General features: G+C 37.7%; 1 protein-coding gene across 1 annotated transcript in view; it reads right to left on the bottom strand.

Annotated features, from left to right (window-relative positions):
• Positions 1-11,036: 11,036 nt before the first annotated feature.
• LOC121380065 overlaps positions 11,037-23,530 on the bottom strand; it is a 33,639-nt gene continuing 21,145 nt past the window's right edge. Inside the window, exons 6-8 of the mRNA XM_041508808.1 lie at positions 23,198-23,438; positions 11,745-11,902; positions 11,037-11,340 (exon numbers count right to left, since the gene is read on the bottom strand). Coding sequence (XP_041364742.1) covers positions 11,086-11,340; positions 11,745-11,902; positions 23,198-23,438 — 654 coding nt within the window. The 3' untranslated portion in view covers positions 11,037-11,085. The remainder of the gene's footprint in view (positions 11,341-11,744; positions 11,903-23,197; positions 23,439-23,530) is intronic.

Genomic DNA, 23,530 nt, shown 5'->3' with positions numbered 1-23,530 from the left:
GATGGTGAATCATGCTACATTATACAATTAAATTTGTTGACATTTTAAATAAAATGTTTTAACTGTACACCGAGTACTCTGCAGTAACCAGTAAGTGTCAGTATGGGCATTGAAATTATCAACATCAAATTAAAGGTAAACTAAAAATAAAACAATTATTCCACACTGGACACAATATTCCAAATTTATTTCAGACAATCTAATAAAGACTTTCTATGATGCTGTAAATGGAAAAATATCTGTGCAGTACTAGTGAAACAAGTTTGAAGTTGGGTTGCCTTTCCATTAAGCTGTATCCTAACCGACCATTTTAAAATTGTTATCAACAGTTGAAACCGCCAAGTAAAAGTTGTTTGATTATTTAATATATGGATATATGGATAGAAACAATTCTTATCGGTATAGTGTCGCACGCTCGACTACACGAATCTGATGCGCCGTACGCTGGCAGTTAGAATGCAGCAATTAAAATAAATGGTTTCTAAAAAAAATCGCTCGCATCGCATGTGTCCGGTTAGGATGCAGCTTTAGTTTGATTTTATTCCCATGGCCAGCTGTGCCGGCATGAGGGAAAAATAGAATAAAGCTGTATCCTAACCGGACGCGAGTGTCGAGCTGTATGCATGTGGTTAGGATACGGCGATTGAAATCAATGGTTTCTAAAAGAAAACATTGCTCGCGTGGCATGCGTCCGGTTAGGATACATCTTTAAGACCTCTCAGAGTTCGGTAGAACGTTCGTAATGAGCAAGTCCCGACATCGTCGTGTCACTGGTTAGGATACAGCTTTAAGACCTCTCAGAGTTCGGTAGAACGTTCGTAATGAGCAAGTCCCGACATCGTCGTGTCACTGGTTAGGATACAGCTTTAAGACCTCTCAGAGTTCGGTAGAACGTTCGTAATGAGCAAGTCCCGACATCGTCGTGTCACTGGTTAGGATACAGCTTTAAGACCTCTCAGAGTTCGGTAGAACGTTCGTAATGAGCAAGTCCCGACATCGTCGTGTCACTGGTTAGGATACAGCTTTAAGACCTCTCAGAGTTCGGTAGAACGTTCGTAATGAGCAAGTCCCGACATCGTCGTGTCACTGGTTAGGATACAGCTTTAAGACCTCTCAGAGTTCGGTAGAACGTTCGTAATGAGCAAGTCCCGACATCGTCGTGTCACTGGTTAAGTAGTCATAGGCTCGAACCCATACAATTACGTAAATGGCAGGCCCGTAGGACAGTGGGGGAGCTCATTTTTATGGTTGTTCTATCGTCAGGTTTCCGTATTAACATTATAAGACATTTTAAAGTCCCGAAATAAAAACCGGTGAAAAAAGTGTGTGTGTGTGTGTGTGGGGGCACTAGCCACTGGCTCCTATGGGCCAGAATGGAAGGAACCGTGTCATACGAAAGGCCTCAATGGAAATGTACTAACCATGCTGCAGGCGCATGTGCAGAAAATTAGATCGACTGGCTGGCGAAGCAAGTGCCACAGGCGCAAATTCAATCTTATCATCTTATAGAATACTGAACGAGCTTGCCTGTCATACCATTTTTATGAAATGAGTGAACAGTTTTGGTATCTGACAAGCGAAAGCGAGTCAAATACCAACACTGTTCACGAGTTATAATAAAGAACGCTAATCTTGCACAGATATTCATTAAGTCTAAATTAAAAATAATAACAACTGTCAAATTATGTTTTAATTAATTAACCCGATCAAAAATTTAAAACTGTAAAAGCAAAACTTTTGAAAAATTAATGTCCTCTTGGAGCATGTCGGTTTCAAAAAAATCTCTGTGACGAAATTGGCCGAGTTATTCCAAATTACGTTTACGATTCTTACTGACCAGAAAGCAACGAATGGGTTATCGAGACTACTAAATTTCCACACATGGAAAGCGAAAATAGCACCACGAAATCACGGAAAACATTGCGATTCAAGACTGTCGTTTTCATGGGTTTTAAAATATGTTGCATGTGTCATTTAGAAAATTCAATTTCATTTGTACAAATTATATTTAAGAACCATGCAGGCCCGTATTCGAGGCAAGCCAGCGAGTCCGACTTGCCTTACAATTGCACACTGTGTATTGAGATAAATAGTTCTAATGGAAGTGGTGTAGGCCACACTCACATGACTAGATGTACCGAGATAAATAGTTGTAACGGAAGTGGTGTAGGCCACACTCACACGACTAGATGTATTGAGATAAATAGATGTAACGGAAGTGGTGTAGGCCACACTCACATGACTAGATGTATTGAGATAAATAGTTGCAATGGAAGTGGTGTAGGCACACTCACAGGACTAGATGTATTGAGATAAATAGTTGTAATGGAAGTGGTGTAGGCCACATTCACACGACTAGATGTATTGACATAAATAGTTGTAACGGAAGTGGTGTAGGCCACACTCACATGACTAGATGTATTGAGATAAATAGTTGTCACGGAAGTGGTGTAGGCCACACTCACACGACTAGATGTATTGAGATAAATAGTTGTAACGGAAGTGGTGTAGGCCACACTCACATGACTAGATGTATTGAGATAAATAGTTGTAACGGAAGTGGTGTAGGCCACACTCACATGACTAGATGTATTGAGATAAATAGTTGTAATGCAAGTGGTGTAGGCCACACTGACATCACTAGATGTATTGAGATAAATAGTTGTAATGCAAGTGGTGTAGGCCACACTGACATCACTAGATGTATTGAGATAAATAGTTGTAATGCAAGTGGTGTAGGCCACACTCACATGACTATGGAAGTGGTGTAGGCCACACTCACACGACTAGATGTATTGAGATAAATAGTTGTAACGGAAGTGGTGTAGGCCACACTCACATGACTAGATGTATTGAGATAAAAAGTTGTAATGGAAGTGGTGTAGGCCACACTCACACGACTAGATGTATTGAGATAAATAGTTGTAACGGAAGTGGTGTAGGCCACACTCACATGACTAGATGTATTGAGATAAATAGTTGTAATGGAAGTGGTGTACGCCACACTCACACGACTAGATGTATTGAGATAAATAGTTGTAATGGAAGTGGTGTACGCCACACTCACATGAATAGATGTATTGAGATAAATAGTTGTAATGGAAGTGGTGTAGGCCACACTCACATGACTAGATGTATTGAGATAAATAGTTGTAACGGAAGTGGTGTAGGCCACACTCACACGACTAGATGTATTGAGATAAATAGTTGTAACGGAAGTGGTGTAGGCCACACTCACATGACTAGATGTATTGAGATAAATAGTTGTAATGGAAGTGGTGTAGGCCACACTCACATGACTAGATGTATTGAGATAAATAGTTGTAACGGAAGTGGTGTAGGCCACACTCACATGACTAGATGTATTGAGATAAATAGTTGTAACGGAAGTGGTGTAGGCCACACTCACATGACTAGATGTATTGAGATAAATAGTTGTAACGGAAGTGGTGTAGGCCACACTCACATGACTAGATGTATTGAGATAAATAGTTGTAATGCAAGTGGTGTAGGCCACACTGACATCACTAGATGTATTGAGATAAATAGTTGTAATGCAAGTGGTGTAGGCCACACTCACATCACTAGATGTATTGAGATAAATAGTTGTAATGCAAGTGGTGTAGGCCACACTCACATGACTAGATGTATTGAGATAAATAGTTGTAACGGAAGTGGTGTAGGCCACACTCACACGACTAGATGTATTGAGATAAATAGATGTAACGGAAGTGGTGTAGGCCACACTCACATGACTAGATGTATTGAGATAAATAGTTGTAATGGAAGTGGTGTAGGCCACACTCACACGACTAGATGTATTGAGATAAATAGATGTAACGGAAGTGGTGTAGGCCACACTCACATGACTAGATGTATTGAGATAAATAGTTGTAATGGAAGTGGTGAAGACCACACTCACATCACTAGATGTATTGAGATAAATAGTTGTAATGCAAGTGGTGTAGGCCACACTCACACGACTAGATGTACCGAGTGGTGTAAGCCACACTCACATGTCTAGATGTATTGAGATAAATAGTTGTAACGGAAGTGGTGTAGGCCACACTCACATGACTAGATGTACTGAGATAAATAGTTATAATGGAAGTGATGTAGGCCACACTCACATGACTAGATGTACTGAGATAAATAGATGTAATGGAAGTGGTGTAGGCCTCACTCACATACCTGTATTGAGATAAATAGTTATAATGGAAGTGGTGTAGGCCACACTCACATGACTAGATGTACTGAGATAAATAGATGTAATGGAAGTGGTGTAGGCCTCACTCACATACCTGTATTGAGATAAATAGTTATAATGGAAGTGGTGTAGGCCACACTCACATGACTAGATGTATTGAGATAAATAGTTATAATGGAAGTGATGTAGGCCACACTCACATGACTAGATGTATTGAGATAAATAGTTGTAATGCAAGTGGTGTAGGCCACACTCACATCACTAGATGTATTGAGATAAATAGTTGTAATGGAAGTGGTGAAGACCACACTCACATCACTAGATGTACTGAGATAAATAGTTGTAATGCAAGTGGTGTAGGCCACACTCACACGACTAGATGTACCGAGTGGTGTAAGCCACACTCACATGTCTAGATGTATTGAGATAAATAGTTATAATGGAAGTGATGTAGGCCACACTCACATGACTAGATGTACTGAGATAAATAGATGTAATGCAAGTGGTGTAGGCCACACTCACATGACTAGATGTATTGAGATAAATAGTTATAATGGAAGTGATGTAGGCCACACTCACATGACTAGATGTACTGAGATAAATAGATGTAATGGAAGTGGTGTAGGCCTCACTCACATACCTGTATTGAGATAAATAGTTATAATGGAAGTGGTGTAGGCCACACTCACATGACTAGATGTATTGAGATAAATAGTTATAATGGAAGTGATGTAGGCCACACTCACATGACTAGATGTACTGAGATAAATAGTTGTAATAGAAGTGGTGTAGGCCACACTCACATGACTAGATGTACTGAGATAAATAGTTGTAATGGAAGTGGTGTAGGCCACAATCACATGACTAGATGTATTGAGATAAATAGTTGTAATGGAAGTGGTGTACGCCACACTCACATGAATAGATGTATTGAGATAAATAGTTGTAATGGAAGTGGTGTAGGCCACACTCACATGACTAGATGTATTGAGATAAATAGTTGTAATGGAAGTGGTGTAGGCCTCACTCACATACCTGTATTGAGAAAAATAGTTATAATGGAAGTGGTGTAGGCCACACTCACATGACTAGATGTACTGAGATAAATAGTTGTAATGGAAGTGGTGTAGGCCACACTCACATACCTGTATTGAGATAAATAGTTGTAATGGAAGTGGTGTAGGCCACACTCACATGACTAGATGTACCGAGATAAATAGATGTAACGGAAGTGGTGTAGGCCACACTCACATGACTAGATGTACCGAGATAAATAGTTGTAATGGAAGTGGTGTAGGCCACACTCACATGACTAGATGTATTGAGATAAATAGATGTAATGGAAGTGGTGTAGGCCACACTCACATGACTAGATGTACTGAGATAAATAGTTGTAATTGAAGTGGTGTAGGCCACACTCACATGACTAGATGTATTGAGATAAATAGATGTAATGGAAGTGGTGTAGGCCACACTCACATGACTAGATGTATTGAGATAAATAGATGTAATGGAAGTGGTGTAGGCCACACTCACATGACTAGATGTACTGAGATAAATAGTTGTAATGGAAGTGGTGTAGGCCACACTCACATGACTAGATGTATTGAGATAAATAGTTGTAATGGAAGTGGTGTAGGCCACACTCACATGACTAGATGTATTGAGATAAACAGTACTCACATGACTAGATGTACTGAGATAAATAGTTGTAATGGAAGTGGTGTAGGCCACACTCACATGACTAGATGTATTGAGATAAATAGTTGTAATGGAAGTGGTGTAGTTGTAATGGAAGTGGTGTAGGCCACACTCACATGACTAGATGTATTGAGATAAATAGTTGTAATGGAAGTGGTGTAGGCCACACTCACATGACTAGATGTACTGAGATAAATAGTTGTAATGGAAGTGGTGTAGGCCACACTCACATGACTAGATGTACTGAGATAAATAGTTGTAATGGAAGTGGTGTAGGCCTCACTCACATACCTGTATTGAGAAAAATAGTTATAATGGAAGTGGTGTAGGCCACACTCACATGACTAGATGTATTGAGATAAATAGTTGTAATGGAAGTGGTGTAGGCCACACTCACATGACTAGATGTATTGAGATAAATAGTTGTAATGGAAGTGGAAGTGATGTACTGAGATAAATAGGTAATGGAAGTGGTGTAGGCCACACTCACATACTAGATGTATTGAGACACTCAAATAGTTAGTTATAATGGAAGTGGTGTAGGCCACACTCACATGACTAGATGTATTGAGATAAATAGTTGTAATGGAAGTGGTGTAGGCCACACTCACATGACTAGATGTATTGAGATAAATAGTTGTAATGGAAGTGGTGTAGGCCACACTCACATGACTAGATGTACTGAGATAAATAGAGAAAATAGTTGTAATGGAAGTGGTGTAGGCCACACTCACATGACTAGATGTACTGAGATAAATAGTTGTAATGGAAGTGGTGTAGGCCACACTCACATGACTAGATGTACTGAGATAAATAGTTGTAATGGAAGTGGTGTAGGCCACACTCACATGACTAGATGTATTGAGATAAATAGTTATAATGGAAGTGGTGTAGGCCACACTCACATGACTAGATGTACTGAGATAAATAGTTGTAATGGAAGTGGTGTAGGTCTCACTCACATACCTGTATTGAGAAAAATAGTTATAATGTAAGTGGTGTAGGCCACACTCACATGACTAGATGTATTGAGATAAATAGTTGTAATGGAAGTGGTGTAGGCCACACTCACATGACTAGATGTATTGAGATAAATAGTTGTAATGGAAGTGGTGTAGGCCACACTCACATGACTAGATGTATTGAGATAAATAGTTGTTCCGGTGATGGTTTCATAGAAACAGAGACCTATTTCACTTGATGATGGATGATGGCCGTAGATACTGGTTCCGGTACTCTAAACCATGAACTGTGACGTTATAATGGAGTTTCCGGAAGTCTGTCATATCCTGTGAGCCGGTTATCTGCCTATGGTGCCTATTCCGGATACGACAACACGAACTGTAATAACTTGTGTTTCGTCAAATAAATCCATGACAAAACAAGCCATGAGTTTTTATAAGGACTGTTGTTGTGATTCACGGATTAATAATACCGGTATTCATGAAGTATTACTGGTGTAATTTATAAGGACTGTGGCTGTGATTCATGAATTAACAATACCGGTCTTCATGAAGTATCTGTGGTGTAATCTATAAGGACTGTTTTGTGGAACTGTATAAAATGAAAAAGTGTGGACTGCATATTATATATATAATTGTGAATAGTTTATAATTGTATATTATGATATGTTTCAAGTGGTAGGAATATAATTAGTAATTGACTATTGCTGATTTCTCCTTTTCATTTGGGGAAAAGGATGTTGAGACAGTACTACCATGAATTGAAATGGGTCATTATAAAAGAGTTCAGGATGTTATAAATTGTCAAGTTTTGAAGATTGAATGCTACTCTGCTGTTGGATGCCGCATGTGATAGACTGTTGGTATTTTAACAGTGGATTGAGATGTTTGATTTGTTTATTAATTTACATATTTCGGCCAGTGAAATGTTGTTAAATTGAATGCTACTCTATTGTTGGATGCAGCATGTGATAGACTGTTTGTGTTTTAACTATAGAGTGGGATTTCTGGTGTGGAATCGATTTTTGAGTATGTGGTATTAATTCGAAAATTTAAAGATCTTGAGCTCTGATATAGAATCAAGGGAGTATAGGGGTACTAATATATATATGGAAATGGAAACTTGAGCTATAACTATTGTGAATCCTATAATATTGGAATTTTGGAAGGACGTAATTTTTTTATGGACCATAAACTGAGACAAGTAATTGTATTTATTAAGGTAGGTCCTTATTAATTGTATAGTGTACGAAACGGTTTCTCATGTTTTATAATGGGTTTTTTTATTATTATTTGAGACAAACCACAAGTCAATGTATTGTTATTTTTTTGTGTTTGGTTATTAATATGTGTATTATATAGTTGTATTATATATATGTATGGTTATATAGTTGATATGGAGTTTAGTTCATGGGAGGTTATTTTACATATATACTGAACAAAATAAGAAACTTCCGCTAACTTTGTTTGAACACAACTTGATGAAAACAAACCGGGGGAATAACTGTTATATATGCGTTTAAAGAGTGTTCCATGATACATCGTTTGGTGCAAAAATCATGGCCATAGGTTAACAGAAACTGGGAGAAATTTTGACCAAGTGTGGGAGGGGTTAAAAAAACAAACACCCACTTAATAACGGGTATGACTACCTCTTGAATTGACCACTGCAGTGCATCGCAGGCGCATAGAATTAACTAAAGTGTTGATTTCTGCCTGTGGAATATTGTTCCATTCCTGAATGAGCGCTTGACGAAGTTCGTTGACGTTAGCGGGTGGGTTGGGACGACGCCTCAATCGTCTGTCCAGACTATCCCAGACGTGCTCGATGGGGTTGAGATCAGGACTTTTAGCGGTGGCAGTTTGGAATCGATTGCGCAAATGCGTGTTCATGATATAGCGGTCTTGACCATGCGTTGTAACACGCGGACGTCCACGACGTGGCAAGTCGTTGGTGCTTCCTGTCGTTCGAAATCTTAAATTATTGGGTATTCTTGGTATACTAAAAATGCTACACAATGTAAAAAACGTTGTTGTTTTTTAAAATTTTGAAGCGTTTTCGTTCACTTGACAACAATGTCAGTAAGACAAGTAAAACTACACGGGACATGTCGAACCATGCATGCACGTGCAAATTGAATTTCACGTTGTCAAAGATTAACAGTGCAAAAATAATCGATAAAATTAATGAATCCTGATAATACAGCTCAAGGCTATACTACCTATATAATTTCATTACACAATGAATTTTTTAACACAACAAATACTATATTTACAAATCGGAAGTTTCTTTTTTTGTTCAGTATATGTGAGTGGCCTACACCACTTCCATTACAACTATTTATCTCAATACATGTATGTGAGTGTGGCCTACACCACTTCCATTACAACTATTTATCTCAATACATCTAGTCGTGTGAGTGTGGCCTACACCACTTCCATTACAACTGTTTATCTCAATACATCTAGTCATGTGAGTGTAGACTACACCACTTCCGTTACAACTATTTATCTCAATACATCTAGTCATGTGAGTGTGGCCTTGCAACGTCTTCTGTCGACATGCCAGCATCAAGCATGCCAATCGCCTGTTCGCGTAAATTATTGGGTATTCTTGGCATACTAAAAATGCTACAATGTAAAAACCGTTAATTTTTTTTACAAATTTTTAAGCGTTTTCGTTCACTTGACAACAATGTTAGTAAGACAAGTAAAACAAATTGACCGAATACTACACGGGACATGTTGAACCATGCATGCACGTGGAAATTGAATTTCACGTTGTCGACGATTAACAGTGCAAAAATAATCGATAAAATTCATGAATCCTGATAATACAGCTCAAGGCTAATACTACCTATATAATTTCATTACACAATGAATTCTTTTTTTGTTCATTATATATATGATTGAAGGGTATAGGTCTAATTATTGGAAGCTAGCATTGGTTGGGAAATATGAATAACTTTCCGCTGGTAATAATTTTTGATGGAGTAAAATTTGAGCTATGAGGACATAGCTTAGGATGTAGAGGAGGGGTATGTAGCGTGCCTGGTTTTCTGGTGATCTATTCTTTCATATTTCCTTGGTTATTATTTTTATTTAGTTCTTCTTCTGATTATTCTTCTTACTATTTATATTAATCACTAATACTAACCTTACTTATATTGGAATGTCAGGAACGTTACGTGACTGTAATAAATGGATTAAAGTATGGTATGAGACTGTATTTATTTTTGCATGTCAATGGAAAGTTACTCGTGTCTTTCCGGGACTTTACGGGTTTTGTCGGAATGATTCTGTTGTCTAACCAATCATGTGTTAGGAATATGATTAGCTGACCAATGGGAAAAGGCCTCAGATCAGCCCGTGGAAAATACAATAATTTTCCCCTCGAGCAAACACTTGTAAGGTTTGGCTCCTATTGTCAGGTTGGTCGTAGTTTTATGTCTGTATTTCTTGTTACCTGTGCTTGCTTCCAAATGTTTAGAATTCACTAAGTGTTAATATCAGGGTGAGGGTTAAACCTAGGTAGTTGAATTTTTATGTTTGGTTAATTGTTGACAGGGTTGCAGGGAGGTTCACTCACCAAGCCGTGTTGCCTGGTTATTTCAGGTGGGTTGGGGGGTGTCTGCTTGGGTTATAGTGATATTGGACCGATTTGCCGAATTAGCAAACCGGAACTAATGAAAAGGGTGCCGTTAGTCTATAACAGGGAGTAAGGGTCATGGGTTTGTCACAAATAGTGTGAGGGGGCACTTGCCAAATTAGCAACTCGGAGCTTATGAAAAGGGTGCCGCTAGTCTATAATAGGGAGTGTTCGGCCTCTGGTTCGAAGTAGCTAGCAGATACGCCTATTCCAGCCTAGTTAGGGCGGGGTACGTATGTTGTTTGGTGTAGGAACGCTGCAATAAAAAGGGGCGAGGAATTTATTTAGACAGCTAAATGTTGGGATTTGATCATTGAAGAGTTTATCATTATTTTATATGTTGAATGTCCTATGCTACCTACTAGAAATAAATATATAACCTGTCATGTTGTTATTTAATCTGTTTACATTTAGTATATGGTCGAGGTATACCAAGGTCACCTATTTCCGCTAGGCGGGATTTTCAGTTCGCAAGTCTACAACCGAAAGGGGTAGCTGGATGCGGGTACACTTCAGAAATCCCTCCCATTAAAGGGGTGGGATCCGTCATATTCAGATGAAATCCTTTACAACCTCTCACCTGTTTGTTGTTCTGTAGTCACATGGCCCGTGTTGGGCCCGGAGGTAGACTCAGACTTGCTGTCAATCTGCAGGAAAGTGTAGGAAGGGTCTAGAGACTTTGTGGTTTTCTCCAATTCCTGACAGAGCTCCTGGTGGCCCGTCCGAACCAAGGCCTGACAGAACACAGATAACGTTCCCTTTTGTCGCCTCTCCAGGATGTCAAGAAGTGCCCGTATCTTATCCGATAGGGTTCCTTTGACCTATCAAATGGCAAGAATAACAAAACACATAGAAGTCTTAAAAACTTGTAAAGCATTTTCAATATATTACCATATGACTTCACTACATCATAGTACATGTATTTTCATGTGGACCAGAGGGCGAACTTAGTCATAAATCTGACTAAATTTGCCAAATTACTATTTTTAAAAATGGGGTCAAGAATAAACCCTGCATGTCATTATTATTGAAGGTGCTATCACAGTTTGATTTACTGAATTATTACTTTTTAAAAATGAAGAGCTCTTACTAATTAAAAAGAAACAGACAAATTTGTGTACATCTGCTCTGAATTTAACAAAAATGAAAGTAAAGTTTTGTTTAACTAAATTCAGATCAAGAAAGTAAAAAGTCAGTGAACCATAAAAATATACAGGTTTCTTACATTCACTGATTGCATCATGGTATTTGTTACAATCTGTTGGGTCAATAAATGATCAATAATCAAATTCAAACTGTTCTCATCAGCAATCTTTGAGACAATAGTCACACGATTTAACTGAAAGCACTCTGCCTCCATATCCTCTTGTTTAACAGCAGGCACTGTGAAAGTAAACACAAAAACAGAAAAGATAATAAACAACTAAATAATATGCAATATATTCCAAGACATTTTACTTGTGAACTGTAAAACAGCAAATACACACAAAAAAAGAGATATAAAATATGTTATCATTTCAAACTGTGAACTATAAACAGGAAACACAAAACACTAAAGGTAGTACTAAACCAAATAACTTCTGGCTGGTTCAAAGTTCGAGGTGCAGCGAACTTCTGACAGAGAAGTGAACACCACAAGTCCTGTGATTGGTGATAAATATGAGTGTGTTGGTTGTAAAAAAAAAAATAGTTTCATCTGGGCAAAAAATGCATGCAATTTTATTTCATCTAGTACAACTGTGTCAAGTAGCCTTGTGCTTGAACCATGTATGGGGTACCTGTAAAAAAAAAGTACTCCAATTTTGAGCAGAACTAGGGTAGTCATAGACGGTACCCGTTATCTCAAAAATGAGCGGCTTGACCCCCAATTTTTTCTGATTCACTTTAAGGGTGAGAGGTGGTAATATTTATATCCATGGCATTTATGTTGATCGATACGCTGCAGGGAAGAGTTTTAGCCACATGTTACTATTGTCATCTATGGAATTTGATTTGGTAGTATACACCCTATAGCACATATTCAGTGCATAATAAAAAATATTATGATTTTGTCATTTTATTTAATTAAACTATACTGGTTGATTAACTAGCTGTCACTCGACCATGCAAGTTCACAATGGCCTTGACCTTGACAATGATCACTGTGCATGGCTCTGAAGGGAGATTGAATCAAAGTTAAGACTGAGGAAAAGTTGGTTTTGGCCTATAATTCATACTGTAAAGATTTCAATAATTTCTTTTTACATGGTATTTGATTTGCCATATACAACTGCTCTTAAATATGATATTACAGGCCTTTCCCCAGGATTTTTTTTAAGGCGCTTTCATTTTTTAGCATCAGTATAACACAAATCAAGTGGGTTGAAAAAACAGTTAAGTGTTTGCCTTCAATGCCTTCATGCTTTTTTTTTAACTTTTTTTTTTTTAAGTATGGTAAACCCATCAATTCCCCACCCCCAACAATTTCATAATTTGTGCCATGTTGTTGCTGTTGATTTCAGTGTCATGTTAAATGCTTGTTGTAAAATAACTAAGGGCACGAATTTGAAGTGGTTACAATATAGATTAGAACATCGAATACTATCTACAAACACAGTTCTCTGTAAAATAAAAATTCAACAAGACGACAAATGTTCATTCTGTAAATCTGTTCCACAAACTCTTATTCATTTATTTTGGTTCTGTCCATTAATACAAACATTTTGGCAAAACCTACAGGGATTGCTAAAAAAAGAATGTACTCATATTACACATCTCCATTTTACTGTTACAAATATAATATTTCAAATACATGATAATCATAGGGCAGATGATATATTAAATTTAATTATATTACTTGCAAAGCAGTATATATACAGGATGAAGTATATTGGGGTAGTACCAAATGTTCAATTGTTTAAAAAAATTAAAAATTAAATTACAACACTGAAACGTTTCTTGCATTTTGCAATTGTGACTGGACCAAATTTGATCAACGGTGGTCGATCTACAAACATTTAATTAAATAGTTGGTGTTTTGGGTTAAAAAGACGAGACTACATGTAGGTTCATATTTTTTAATACATCAAACAAGAATCAACTTGCATTAATACAGAGAAAATGCTTTCATTATTTACAAATATCTTTCACTTACACACACACACACTCTCTCTCTCTCTCTCTCTCTCTCTCTCTCTCTCTCTCTCTCTCTCTCTCTCTCTCTCTCTCTCTCGTTTAATTCTTATGCAAGTATATATGTATATACTATTTATTTTATTCTATCTATATTTTATTTATTTATTCTGTTGAAAATATTTTTGTCTTTTTTCCTCTTCTTCTCTTTGTTATTGTTTTTGTTTTTCTGGAATTCCAAAGGTATATTATAAATCCTACTGTATTACCTGCTCCCAATATACATTTCACAATATATTTACAAAAATTAAGCTTAATATCTAATGACATAATTGTATATGAATGTGTGTTTTTATACTAACAACTATTGTTTTCAAATTGTTGTGCAAAATATTGTGTTTTCAACATGTATTTATTAGTCAAATGTATAAATGTAGCTTTTGATAACTTATTTTGTAAGGTGGTGAATTTAGGAGTCCCCAATCCTAACACTACCAATGTATTTTGGGGCAAGTTAATAAAATTAAAATTTACGGTCTTTTTAAAATCCAGCTAACTATTAAATGTCACCTCACAGTCTTACAAATATAGATCTAACATTATCTAACAAATATAATTACTGTAAACTAATTCAGTGTACGTTTAACTGCAATTTGTATAAATACTACATGTTCATTTCCCGCGATCGCGATCTGCATGCGTACTCTCGACCAGAGGTACAAAATTAACAAAGACAAAGGAAATAAACGAAACTGTAGTATTCATTAATGCATACAACTATTGTTTTTCTACAAATTTACATTCATTACTTCTGTGTAATTGTATTGTTTAGAGTCCGCAACGATGTCTCTTGACACGTGGGTGTCAGCTGACTCTGATGCATGACTTATATTCGCGCCCAGAGCTGTCCTCAGTTCAGCCAACGAACGTTCTTCCTAACGTTCGCAAACTATTTGATTGGTGTCCGTCATGTCCATTTGGTTTAACATGAAGCACACAAACCAGTGTAGCGAACGTTGTGTTTTCGCTCGGTCTGGCTGAACTCAGCCCTTGGGGTAGCCTATACATGTCTTTCAGCCCTGAACTGGCATGTTTATTCAAATTGACACGCACTGTCGGTTTGTTTTTATTACTTTGGTTCAAAGACTTTACAAAGTTAAAATAACAAGTTACAGATCTTCCAGACAATGAATCACCGTCACATTGCTGTCATACATTTTGAATGCATTCCATTAAAATTAATAACCGTGATTATTAAAATAAGCAAACATCATAAGGCCAACGCTGTATTTGGTATTATTATTATGTTTGAGGTGTCGGATATATTATGCAACCATTTGTTCACATCAGAAGATAGAAAATATGGCTTAGCCAAAATTTTAGCCACTTGCAACAGGGGATCAAAAATCACATCGCCCGACGCCCGTGCCAAGTGGAATTTTCATGCCGGGCAAGTAATTATGTTAAATGCATATGCCCGATGACAAGTGACTAATTAATGCAACACCTAAACACTTTTTTTAATTTTGTTACAAATCTCGGTAAAACCTTTGGAAAGAGTTCCGATCGTCCGAACATTTACACAGCTCATAGGAAAACTAACCCTCACCCTAAATGCTGGAACGATCGGAACTCTTGCTAATGCGTTAACATACTAACACGGAAAACAATGTGTTGAAAAGTTTGATAACAACTTTAGAGTTATTCCCCTTTTACTATCGACTAAGATCGGTAATTTCTGTCACTGAACATTCGACTGAATTCGTACAAGTAATCGGTTTGACAATCTTCAAACTTTGAAATAGCGTCCAATACGCTTTACAGCTTATATAAAAATAAAGTATACATGTCTTGTGTGCGCAATCAAAATGTTTAATCCTTGCAAACATGGTATAGGAGGTGGGATACAGTTTAAAATTGTCATATTCAAATTAAATTAGACGTTAACGCGGTGCCGGAATCTGCTCTTTGCAAATGAACAGGGGCGTAAAGCAAGTTTATAATTTCCAAGTTCACTCGAACAAAGCATAAATATTATGAACTGTATTCTTATAAAAGTTGCAAGATATGTTTGTTTAGATACAATAAACCTTCAAGCAGAACATACTTAATGTTTTTCAGTACTTTGCAAATTCAAATATACATTTGTGTAAAATGAACGGGTAAAGTGAAATTACATTTCATTAGCCCTACGTCATAATCGTGACAAGTTAAGATTTCGTTAGCCCTACCCCATAATCGTGATGGTACGATGCCCTCTAAGCATACATGAATATATGCGTATTTTTCTGCTTTATTAATAGTTTTTAAATAATACATTATGCTCAATAAATTAAAAATACAAGGCTGCAATCGATGTTCACCCTCTCCCCTGCTGTTGTTTATCAAGCCTGCACTATTTAAAACATTTGCAGAGTAACATAGCTCATGTTTACTTTGAGCCCAGCCACGGCTGTTTGCAAGAGACCTTTCTCAGCTATGAACAAAGAAAGAAAGAAATGTTTTATTTAATGACGCACTCAACACATTTTATTTACGGTTATATGGCGTCAGACATATGGTTAAGGACCACACAGATTTTGAGAGGAAACTCGCTGTCGCCACTACATGGGCTACTCTTCCGATTAGCAGCAAGGGATCTTTTATTTGCATTTCCCACAGGCAGAATAGCACAAACCATGGCCTTTGTTGAACCAGTTATGGATCACTGGTCGGTGCAAGTGGTTTACACCTACCCATTGAGTCTTGCGGAGCACTCACTCAGGGTTTGGAGTCGGTATCTGGATTAAAAATCCCATGCCTCGACTGGGATCCGAACCCAGTACCTACCAGCCTGTAGACCGATGGCCTGCCACGACACCACCGAGGCCGGTCAGCTATGAACAGGATAAAAACATCCCAGAGAAATGTTTTGGGGCAGAGAATGTTAAATAATATACTCACAATAATGACACATGGGCCAAAATCCCTAAACAATTTTGAACCAATGCCAGCCATAAAAGAATGGCTCACAAGTGGAAAGGGATCTCACCACATCCATGGCCATACAACAAGTGGTAACTAAGACATACATCGACACAATAATTATATTTAGATGAAAAAGTGAACACTACCAAACAAATAACAAAGTATAAATCAATAAATGGACACTATTTAAAAAATAAAGTTTAAATTAACAAATAGAGAAAACAGTGGATACTACTGGACAGACATATACAGTGTTGTAACCTATTGGCAAAATTCTTTATTTGTGCAATTAAACCAATTACCTTCAAGCTTATTACATTATTAAGCATTGTATTAACACAATTGGTAACCATAAGAAGTATGGAAAAATATATGGGGCAAGTGATTATCTGATTGGCACTTTCCCTGTGGCAAGTAATTTTTGTGAAAACCTTTGAACCCGTTGCAAATTTTATTAGCCATTTTTTGTGAAAATAATTTTTAACTAGCCTATGGCTAATTTGGCTACTGACAGCGTGAGCCCTGGATGTTTTCAGTGTGTGTGTGTGTTTTGGGAAGGGGGTGCTAGGATAGAAATGAGTGATTGCCAATTAACTGTACTTTTAAAAAGTGCTTCACCTATCGTTTATTCATTTAAATGGTACAGTTGATTCTGACAATGGGCATCTTCTTTGATCGGCCTTGAAGCTGGATTGCTCTGCACGTGAATCCTGTTACGTGTAAGCGCCTTCCTGGCGGATTATAGCGGTCCCAATAGATGTGATAAAATTACCAAACACCAATTCTGAGCAGAAGACTGGTCCATTGTTAGGTATTTAGGAAGTGTTTTACCTGTCATAGTGATTAGGTGTGCTTGATATACTGGTACACAAGTTGTTTGCCACGCTCGTACTTGTCATAATTATTTTTCTAAAACACTTCAAATCAAGGCGTAGCGGCAAAGCGCTTACTTTACGGACCAAGGCGTGTCGGGCCGCTACGCCTAACGGCCCTGGGGAAACCCCTGTATTATATATAGGCAACCTGAACTAAGATTTTAATAGCTATTCAGGGTTTCTGCCAGAGGGTAAAACGGGTATGGCGCCATACCCAAATATTTTAACAGATATTTTTTTTAAGTTAACCTTTTGACAAAATTAATTATTCTTATCATTATTGTATGATTTTCTTAACCTTAACTCTAAACTTAACCCATTTTCTTTCTTGGGGAGGCCCCCCATACCCACTGTTGACCGTGCTTGCATTCAATTCCCAAAAACCCAAAAACAATTTTCTGGCAGAAATACTGCTATTATTTTTATATTAAAAATAACATGTGCCAATAATGGGTTAATGTCTTTAGTTTCCATTAACATATACTAGTGGAAATAAGTTCCTGTGCATTACTAAAAGTGGTGTGATTTTCTTATTTGTAAGTAAATCAACACAATTATTTGACACATTATTTATTTGCTATTTACGATCAATACCAAATCGAGAGAAAAAACCGTCTGGCATTGTCGTTACCAATCTCTGGGGTCATGAAGAGGGCTGGGGTCGAAAGTAAGTACACAATGTCAATACCGTGTATGGCCACCGTGTGCGTACGACAGGCCTGACAACGACGTCTCATTGATGACACCAGATAGTTTAGAAACCCTTGTGGGATGTTGTTCCAGACCTGAACAAGGTCACGACCCAGTTGGTTCAAGGTCAACGGCTCGTTTGGCAGGAGACGTAGGCGTCTCTCCATTTCGTCCCATAGGTGCTCAATGGGCGACTGGTCAGGCGAAACAGCGGGCCAAGGCAGTGTGTTGACATTCTGCTGTCCCAGGAAGTCGGTCACTATACGTGCGACGTGAGGGCGAGCGTTGTCTTGCTGCAACATGACGGCGCCACGTTGACCTTGAAGGAACGGGAGCACATGCGGTCTTATGATCTCATCCCTGTAGCGTACGGCAGTCAGATTTCCAACCACAATCACCAGCTGCTTCCCCCCCGTGTGATGTGATGCCTCCACACACCATGACTCTCCCACCACCGAAACCTGCACGCTGCACAACGCAAGCGTTAGCGTAGCGTTCGTTAACACGTCTGTAGACTCGATTTCGACCGTCACGACCGTTCAAATGGACTCTGGACTCGTCGGTGAATAGCACACCTGACCAGTCGCGACGGGTGAATCGTAAGTGCTGTCTACTCCATGCTAGACGCTCATTTCGGTGACGTCATAGCAGAATAGGACGTATTGCTGGGCGTCGCGGTCTGATGTTGTGCTCCAATAAACGTTTGCGAACTGTCCTGGCACCGATTACTCTCAACCCAGGGATGGTTCTGGCTGTCAAAGTTGCCGCCCGAAATCGATTCAGAAGATGTGTTACCCGAATATGGTTGTCCTGTGCTTGTGACGTCACACGCGGGCGACCTGAATGTGGTCTGTCTCTGGTGTTGCCCTGCTGTTGGTAACGTCGCCACAAATTCTGTATCGTGTTTCGATGCACGCCAAAACGTCTTGCGACCTCGTTATGCGCCATTCCAGTTTCGAGCATACCGACCGCGCGGTGACGTTCAAATTCAGATAGGCGTGGCATGACGTCAACGCCGTTTAGAATTAATCAAAGTTGTTTTTCTAACCAGTGGTTTTGTCCTCTACCGTTTTCCGTTGCAAAATGATCAAGGACATGTGCACCTGTACCACGTGATCAGCAAATCAGGTTACGAGTTGTGCACGTGCGGCACATGAACAACACGTGCGATTGCAATATCGAGGATAAAGTTTTCAACATAATGGTTGGGCACATGTCTCCTGAAAATGTTATTATTTTACAACTTGCGATTATGATTTTATTCAACTTTTTACCATGCACAGGAACTTTTTTCCACTAGTATAGTTAATTTCTCATGTATGAAATTCTGAAAACTCAAATTTGTAAAGAACTTGATTTTTATTGTCATTCTGACATATTTACAGGGTGCTAAGTTATATTTTAGACACATTTGTGCCTTCTGTTCTTATTTATATATAACAACAAGCTTGTTAAAGCGGCAGTCCCTGGAATATTTTTATTATTTAAGCATTTAGAACAATTAATCCAATCACATTTGGTGCATATAAGATGCTGCACTCCACATTGGATTCGCTACACTGGCTTTTCCAAGTTAAAAATAAACCCAGTATTTTGAAAGTGGGACACTTTTGACGGGCTCCTATCGACGTCAAATATGGCTAAAAATAGCACGGTTTAGCTACTGGTGCATTACAAAATGGCGAGAATTGTTCGAAGTGCGTAGTAAGCATTTGACGATATGCGTTAATGGCGACAACTCGCGAGTAAATTAAAAGTGCAGTTATGCTTGTATTTGAACTTAGAACTTGATTTTATAAGACTGAAACCAGAGATGGCAGCTTTAAACATACATTTAGGTCTCCAGATCAAATTTGCTTTTCAATAATCACTTAGTTTGCTCTCATGAAGAGCATTGTAAATTTATACTAGATTCCGAACCAATTTTTTCAGGTTTAATTATCTGCCTTGGAGTAAATTGATAATTTATTTTATTGTTAAAGCTGTATTACCCAAGGTTACTACTAAATAAAATGCTGGATTACAGATTGTAGGAATACATCCAATATACATATTGTATTCATCTGGATTAGAAAATAATGCAAGAAAATAAATGTTCGGGTAATTACGTCATTTAAAAAGGTTTTTTCAGTAATTAATAAAAAATATTACGTCATATTCACTTTAAATGCAGGACCTATATATGTCATTTAAAAATAGGTTTTTTGTTGTTGTAATTAATCAAAAATAAATGTGTGAAAGCTGTATGATAATTCGAGATATCACAAATATTAAAACCTCCAACTACAGTAGGGTATTAATAAAACATAGTCAGGAATATTGGTGGCTGCCAATGTTTTTGATGGTTCATTATGAAAATCAGCATGGCCGATGGATTTGAAAATCCCACATCTGGTAACTTGAAGACACCCACAGCCAACATACAGGATTTCCTCCCAACAGTAATGTTCAGGACATTAAGTCATTACTTCACACAGGTACAGTCATGTTGGTGTTTCTTTCCTCAGACAGTGTATTTTTTTAATACTGATATTTCTTTGATGTGCCTGTTTGAGGTCTTCATAATTTAGGGGTCAGTCAAGTGCATGTGTTTTAATGGAATTCTTTAAAGGGGTAGAGGTACTCTGACTCTCTTTGTTGTCTCTACATACATACCTAAGTACACACACACACACAACTGACAGTAAATATCTTCAGAGTTTTATTTTAAAACATTTTGTTGTTCAATATGACATATTGCATTTGTACAAAACTGTATGCAATATATATGCCTTATGAGGTATACATTATATTAGGTTGCACTGTAGAAACAACAGTTTCAGTGAGGTTGTCAGTTTATGTCAGAATACACCAGATCCTGGTTGTCATAACAACACATAGCTGGACACTTTTTGAAAAATGTATGTTATCAGTATAGGTTATATATATGTTATTATATATGCAATTGTGAATATTTTATAATTGTATATTATGATATGTTTCAAGTGGTAGGAATATAATTAGTAATTGGCTATTGCTGATTTCTCCTTTTCATTTGGGGAAAAGGGAGTTGAGACAGTACTACCATGAATTGAAATGGGTCATTATAAAAGAGTTCAGGATGTTATAAATTGTCAAGTTTTGAAGATTGAATGCTACTCTGCTGTTGGATGCCGCATGTGATAGACTGTTGGTATTTTAACAGTGGATTGAGATTTTTGATTTGTTTATTAATTTACAAATTTCGGCAGTGAAATGTTGTTAAATTGAATGCTACTCTATTGTTGGATGCAGCATGTGATAAGACTGTTTGTGTTTCAACTATAGAGTGAGATTTCTGTTGTGGAATCGATTTTTGAGTATGTGGTATTAATTCGAAAATTTAAAGATCCTGAGCTCTGATATAGAATCAAGGGGGTATAGGGGTACTAATAGATATGGAAATGGAAACTTGAGCTATAGCTATTGTGAATCCTATGATATTGGAATTTTGGAAGGAGGTTATTTTTTTTTGGACCATAAACTGAGACAAGTAATTGTATTTGTTTAGGTAGGTCCTTATTAATTGTATAGTGTACGAAACGGTTTCTCATGTTTTATAATTTATTTTTTTTAAATTATTATTTGAGACAAACCACAAGTCAATGTATTGTTATTTTTTTGTGTTTGGTTATTAATATGTGTATTGTCAAATGGTTATATGTATGGTTATATAGTTGATATGGAGTTTAGTTCATGGGAGGTTATTTTACATATATATATGATTGAAGGGTATAGGTCTAATTATTGGAAGCTAGCATTGGTTGGGAAATATGAATAACTTTCCGCTGGTAATAATTTTTGATGGAGTAAAATTTGAGCTACGAGGACATAGCTTAGGATGTAGAGGAGGGGTATGTAGCGTTCCTGGTTTTCTGGTGATCTATTCTTTCATATTTCCTTGGTTATTATTTTTATTTAGTTCTTGTTCTGATTATTCTTCTTACTATTTATATTAATCACTAATACTAACCTTACCGTACTTATATTGGAATGTCAGGAACGTTACGTGACTGTAATAAATGGATTAAAGTATGGTATGAGACCGTATTTATTTTTGCATGTCCTATGGAAAGTTACTCATGTCTTTCTGGGACTTTACGGGTTTTGTCGGAATGATTCTGTTGTCTAACCAATCATATTTTAGGACTATGATTAGCTGACCAACGGGAAAAGGGGCTCAGATCAGCCCGTGGAAAATACAATAATTTTCCCCTCGAGCAAACACTTGTAAGGTTTGGCTCCTATTGTCAGGTTGGTCGTAGTTTTATGTCTATATTTCTTGTTACCTGTGCTTGCTTCCAAATGTTTAGAATTCACTAAGTGTTAATATCAGGGTGAGGGTTAAACCTAGGTAGTTGAATTTTTATGTTTGGTTAATTGTTGACAGGGTTGCAAGCCGTGGTGCCTGGTTATTTCAGGTGGGTTGGGTTATAGTGATATTGGACCAACTTGCCGAATTAGCGAACTGGAAGTAATGAAAAAGGTGCCGTTAGTCTATAACAGAGAGTAAGGGTTTGTCACAAATAGTGTGAGGGGGTACTTGCCAAATTAGCAACTCGGAGCTTATGAAAAGGGTGCCGCTAGTCTATAATAGGGAGTGTTCGGCCTCTGGTTAGAAGTGGGAAGCTAGCAGATACGCCTATTCCAGCCTAGTTAGGGCGGGGTACGTATGTTGTTTGGTGTAGGAACGCTGCAATAAAAAGGGGCGAGGAATTTATTTAGACAGCTAAATGTTGGGATTTGATCATTGAAGAGTTTATCATTATTTTATATGTTGAATGTCCTATGCTACCTACTAGAAATAAATATATAACCTGTCATGTTGTTATTTAATCTGTTTACATTTAGTATATGGTCGAGGTATACCAAGGTCACCTATTTCCACTAGGCGGGATTTTCAGTTCGCAAGTCTACAACCGAAAGGGGTAGCTGGATGCGGGTACACTTCGGAAATCCCTCCCATTAAAGGGGTGGGATCCGTCATATTCAGATGAAATCCTTTACAACCTCTCACCTGTTTGTTGTTCTGTAGTCACATGGCCCGTGTTGGGCCCGGAGGTAGACTCAGACTTGCTGTCAATCTGCAGGAAAATGTAGGAAGGGTCTAGAGACTTCATGGTGTTCACCAATTTCTGACAGAGATCCTGGTGGCCCACCAGAACCAAAGCCTGACAGAAAACAGAAAACGTTCCCTTTTGTCGCCTCGCCAGGATGTCAAGAAGTGCCCGTATCTTATCCAACAGGGTTCCTTTGACCTATCAAATGGCAAGAATAACAAAACACATAGAAGTCTTAAAAACTTGTAAAGCATTTTCAATATATTACCATATATGACTTCACTACATCA

The sequence above is a fragment of the Gigantopelta aegis genome, chromosome 8 (assembly GCF_016097555.1).
Source record: "Gigantopelta aegis isolate Gae_Host chromosome 8, Gae_host_genome, whole genome shotgun sequence".
Classification (NCBI taxonomy): domain Eukaryota; kingdom Metazoa; phylum Mollusca; class Gastropoda; order Neomphalida; family Peltospiridae; genus Gigantopelta; species Gigantopelta aegis.
This window is presented reverse-complemented; position numbering and strand designations above follow the sequence as displayed.